The 5421-nt window shown below is 36.4% G+C and overlaps 2 protein-coding genes across 5 annotated transcripts in view; one reads left to right on the plus strand and one right to left on the minus strand.

The window, feature by feature from the left end:
• The window catches only part of LOC106954453 (MAM and LDL-receptor class A domain-containing protein 1), a 34012-nt gene extending 32751 nt beyond the window's left edge, over positions 1 to 1261 (minus strand). The window contains exons 1-2 of the mRNA XM_015043960.1: positions 1087 to 1261; positions 863 to 991 (exon numbers count right to left, since the gene is read on the minus strand). Of these exons, the coding sequence (XP_014899446.1) occupies positions 863 to 991; positions 1087 to 1117 (160 nt within the window). The 5' untranslated portion in view covers positions 1118 to 1261. The remainder of the gene's footprint in view (positions 1 to 862; positions 992 to 1086) is intronic.
• The window catches only part of LOC106954454 (macrophage mannose receptor 1-like), a 30355-nt gene that overhangs the window by 4902 nt on the left and 20032 nt on the right, over positions 1 to 5421 (plus strand). For 2 of the 4 annotated variants that reach the window (XM_015043964.1, XM_015043965.1), the window contains exons 1-4: positions 3447 to 3641; positions 4130 to 4486; positions 4698 to 4868; positions 5198 to 5353. In XM_015043964.1, the coding sequence (XP_014899450.1) occupies positions 3509 to 3641; positions 4130 to 4486; positions 4698 to 4868; positions 5198 to 5353 (817 nt within the window). In that variant the 5' untranslated portion in view covers positions 3447 to 3508. Of the gene's footprint in view, positions 1 to 3445; positions 3642 to 4129; positions 4487 to 4697; positions 4869 to 5197; positions 5354 to 5421 lie in introns of those variants that run through there. The other 2 variants (XM_015043963.1, XM_015043962.1) reach the window with 2 other exon arrangements.

Raw genomic sequence — 5421 nt, forward strand, 5'->3', positions numbered from 1 at the left:
ACAGTAACGAAGTACTTGTACTTCGTTACTTCCCACCACTGCTTCAGACAGAGTGAACACGGTGGTCTGCTGTAGCTAATTGTTAGCGTAGCTTTACAGACAAAACTGAAAATAAATTAACCACCATCCTGCCACAGCAAATGGGTGGCGGAGCGGAGCATACCTGGCAGGTGTGTTTCTTTGTATGAGGAAGGTACCAAATCCTGTCGCTAACGTGGTCACGAAAGATAACCGACTGTGAGAGTTCATTTCTTAAATTGACTGAAGATGAATACACTGAAACTGGAGTATAGTTTTTTGTTTTGTTTGTTTGTTTTAGAAGTGCCTGCTGCTTTATTATTAAATTGAATGTAAGTTCAGGTCTTTGTATAACTTTTAAAAAGTGAGCTTGGTATATTATTTACAGGTTAATTTTCTAAACTCCAGAAAAGTATTTGTTAGGGATGCACAAATATGAAAATTTGGGGCTGATGTTGATATCCGATATTAATATTGCTGTTATGGCAGTATTTACCAGTATTTTATCTTATACTTTTTTTTTTTAAATCTGATTACTCGATTAATCGGCAGAATAATCAATAGATTACTCAATTACTACAGTAATCGTTTACAACAGCCCTAATTGAAATACATCAATTGTAGTTTAATTTTAATTTTGCTACAAAAATTAGCTTTCTGCTATTATTGTTGCAATAAGCAAATAAAAACTGTTTTCCAAATTCTCATTGATTTTAAAAGAGGCAAAGTTCTTTTGGACCTAATATCAATAAATAATATCAATGGTGTATATAAAAATCTGGTTTCAAGTGGTTGTCCATGGCAGAAACTAGGTAGAGAATGAAGTCTGATGAATGTGTCTTACCACAAAACTCTTCATCTGAGCCATCTTCACAGTTCTCTCTAAAATCACAAAGCTTTTGAGCAGGTACACATTCTCCTGATGTGCAATTAAAATTCCCACTGGAACAGCAGGACACAATAGTCCCCAGTCCTGATAACAAGTAGAAATGTAAACGAGATGGAAAGAAGTTCAACGTCCAGTTGTTTTTGATTTACTGGATAAAACAGAACATTGATGTTTCCTACCTGACAGAAGCACCAATATGTTCAGTATCATCTCCAGTCAAGATGAGACAATATTCTGGGGGAGTCCAACAAAAACAGAGTCTGACGCCTAACACATCATATCTTTCTAAGCTTTCAACAAACACTGAGCTGGAATAATCCAAATGGCATCTTTACTACATTAGATTAGCCAAGGCTGTGAAGCCTTATCACAGCTTAAATGACAGCTTAAAGTACAGCATGCACTCAGTAACCTGCTACTTTTGTCATCATGCTGCATGTCTTTATTTGAAAGTTAAGTAAGACTTCAGATAAAACAAACTAGAATAAGCATAAATGTTTCAGATAAAACTAATCAAGTTTTACAGCATCCTGCATGGAGGTGAACTTCGACCTCCATAACTTTAAGTCGCATGCAGAGCTGAGGACAGAGTTGATGTTTTATTTTAACATTATGTAAACCTTAAATCCAAATATCTTAATATGCAAGAGGATAATCTGAAAAGCTACAGTTTCAAAACTTGTCACAAAATTTTGGTTCTAACTTTTCCTTCAGTGCAAATAAAATGGGAGACATTTTTTGTTTAATTGGAAATAAAAGGGGTAATAACTTTGATCAGTTTTACAAACAAGCTTTTGTTTGGGGGGTCTGGTAAAAACTTTATTGCTTAGAGTCTTATTTGCTAGGTGTTTTAGTAAAATATAGATTTTTTGTGAAAAAATAATATCCCACCAAAGTTTATGTTTTGCAAAGCTGAGGTACATTTGGTAAAGTGTAATTCAGCTTTACATGCATTTGTCTGTCTTCTGCTTCAGCAGACTCACACAAAAAGCCCTGCAGTTACAAAGGTTGATATTTCAGCAAAATACTCCAACTCAGAAGAAAGGAAAATAACAAAAGAGGAAGTGAAAATACTAAATGCTATGAAAAATGTAAAGGAAGAGATGGACATCTGAATTTCTCCACTCCAACACAGGATATTATGTTGCTTCACTCAGGATGAACATAATGTTGTTTATATCAGCAACATTAAATGCAGCTCTTGTCTCAAAACCTTATGAAAGACCATATGTGTCCTTACATCTGTTGCAAGATGCAAAGCTCACTATTGGACATGTGGGAGAAAAGGAAATGCATCCTCCATCATCCAGTTATTCCTGCTCGTCCTCGTAATGTCCCATGAGTGGAGGAGATTTGTTGTACAGAACTTAATTTAAAATTGAGGATTTCAGATTAGTTTGGAACTGAACATCTCTGGATGGATAGCAAGCCAAACTGCAAAAACAGTCTGTAAAAAGCACATTTATGATTCAGGAACCATCCAGAAACTGTTGCCAATGCCTGCAGACATTGTTCCATTCAGTTTAGCAAACTATGTTGTTCATTAATGTACAATAGCTTAAAGATGATCCAGCCAACAGGACTGTTGCACAGTGACTGCTTCCTTACATCTCAGTCTAATCTTGTGCAAGTCACTTATCCCGTAACTGATTACTAATCTGCATATCAGTGTAAGAAAGTTTGAGCATGAGTGAACATGGTTTTAGTGGAAAAGGTATTTGAGGTCATTGAAAGAGTAGAAAGCACTAAAAAAAAAGCTTGGTTTAATTATCATGTGAGGATTCGATCCAGAAAACTCTAGGTAAAAAGTGGGATCCTTGGTGACATGTGAATTTTGCTTTGATTTTTTTCATACTCATAACAAAAACGTCATACATGACCCACATGTTAATGAAAGCACATGCTGTGTAAAAACATTAGCTTAAGGCTGCTGGATATTCAAAACCGATAAGCTAACTAAAAAGCTAAATATTTTCTCACATGTTTTGCATGAACACATAACAGTTGCTAATTACTGAAAACACAATCTTTAGTTGTAGTTGTTTTGAGTAGCTGGAAAATGGACGCAGTTGCAACATAAGGTTAAGCTGTGTCAACCTACTGCCTCAGTGGTTTTTTCAAAGTGGATGGTGGTCCAAAATCTCAATCATTCACATTTCTATTAAGAAAGTGCTAAATGTTTTCTAATTTATTTGCGTTTACCCAAAGCAATTTTTTTTCCCTATAGCTAGTGGGGCCAGCATTTTTCCATTTCTGGAGTGCAACATCCGTGCGAGGAAAAACATGCTTGTGTACTGAATGTTTTCTGCATGAATTGTGCTTACCCAAAGCAACTTTTTTTTTTTTTTGCATAATGAATGGGGCCAGCTTTTTCCATTTCTGGAGTGTAACATCCGTGCGAGGGAAAGGCATGTTTGTGTATGTGTTTGTGTGCATGCTGTCCTTAACTTCCTTCTTTTTTTTTTTTTTTTTTTTTAGCCAGTAGCAAAATGTTGAAATGTGCCAATCTGAAACATGACAGTTTCTCAATGAAAAGGGGGAAAAAAAGGAGAACATGTCGGTGTGCTATTAAGATTCCCTCCTTTTCATGTTTGCACTCATATGTCCTCTGCTTGCAATGCAGGGATGATGTCTTCTGCTATGGGACTTAGAAGAATGTCACCTCTAAGGATTGCACTTGCAGCCCTTGTGCTCCTCGTGCTAGCATTGCAGGGATCGACAACATTAACAAACGGTATTGTTTAACCTATGCTGTTTTGTATGTTACTTATTATATCAGCATTTGATGATGATGATGTTGTTTCTTGTGCATTTTTTTATAGGCAATTATTGGTGGTGATTTGCTTATAGAATGCATGCCTGCAAATATATTTAATAGCTTCAGATTCCCTTTATTACTATATTTGCATTATTTTAGCATTTATTTTATATGAAACATGTAACATTTTGACAAATAAGTTTATAAGGTTCCAGTTCTGGCAGTTTTAATTTAATTTAATGCTTTTATAAAAGAATTTTCAAATAAAGTGAGAAGTGGTATTTATATTTAACTCACAGTTTCATGCAAACAGACAAAATTAACAAATGCATAACCACACTTTGTATTTCAATCTTGCACATGCATGGCTTTAAATTTGGCAGTGATACTACAATTGCATACATATAAAAAAAAAAATCTTTAAGGCATAAAAACCGTTTTATTTTAAATGTTTTTCTTTGCAGATTCCCCATTTATTCTGATGAACAAGGCCACTGGGTTTTGTTTGGCCAAAAGAGGTACTCGCTGCACTGAAATTCGCTGGACAACCAGTAACCGGCTTTTTGTGGTTTCGACCAAGAAATGTCTGGGTGCTCAGGGCAAAAGTGTGGGGAGTGAGGTGAGCCAGTACGACTGCGACGAAAACAGTGACCTACAGAAGTGGGACTGCCAAAACGGAACCCTGCTTACTCTGAAAGATCAGCCGTTCTACATTGAAGTCAAAACAGATGAATCAGTCGTTCTGTCCAAAACTGTTGGGCCGAACAACCACCTGACCATTGCAGGGACATCTAGTGGTGCCTGTACAAGAACACACAGAGGTACAAATCATTTGTGTTTGTGACTTTGTGGGTAAGTGGAGGTTGTAAACAATGAGACTAATGAACCTCAATGAAACTTTCACTTCTTTTTTTCCATTTCCTCAAAGTGGAAAATGTGTAGTAAAAAAATACTGAAAAGGCGTGAAAATAATTTTTGTTCCCTTAAAAAACTGGTTGACTTAACATGAAGAACTTTTTATTTCCCCTGTAGAATATTACACAATTGGAGGGAATTCGTTTGGCAAAATCTGCATGTTTCCCTTCATGTACAAGGACCGATGGTTTGGTGACTGCACCACTTATGACTCCAAAACGAAGCGCAGCTGGTGTGCAACTGAAACCAAATATCAGCATGAACAGTGGGGATACTGCCCATCGTCTTGTAAGTTTGTCAGCTCTAGCTATCGCTAAACTCTTCTGGAAGCATCTTTATATGGAAAACAATGTCTTGTGAACAAAATATGACAGTTCTGACCGATTTAGTCTGATTGAAATTACATTTAATTGAGAGAATTACATCCTAAGCATTTTATCACAATATGCACAATCCTGGTAACGACCACTTATGTGGTTTTGATAAAGTAAACAGCTTAAACATGCAGTACTGAAATTGCCGATCACAGTTCTAACACTTAAAATAAATAGAGTGTCTGATATATGTTTGAACTCAAAATGAAGATAATAAAACTTTTTTTTTATATACCTGCACAGCCACAGAACACTGGAACAGAAACATTGTTACAGGAGCTTATTACCAGGTGAACATGCAGTCAGCTCTGACCTGGGCTCAGGCTGACGCCAGCTGCAAACAGCAGGCTGCGTTTCTGGTTAGCATTGTTGATCCGATCGAGAAAGCCTTCATCACAGGTAGGTGCAGTCTGTTGATATTTTAAATAGTTTTACAAATGGTAGAGATGTGCCGATCAGGTTTTTTC

This window comes from Poecilia latipinna, unplaced genomic scaffold, assembly GCF_001443285.1.
Source record: "Poecilia latipinna isolate Pla-1442-1.1 unplaced genomic scaffold, P_latipinna-1.0 Scaffold658, whole genome shotgun sequence".
In the NCBI taxonomy this organism is placed as follows: Eukaryota; Metazoa; Chordata; class Actinopteri; order Cyprinodontiformes; family Poeciliidae; genus Poecilia; species Poecilia latipinna.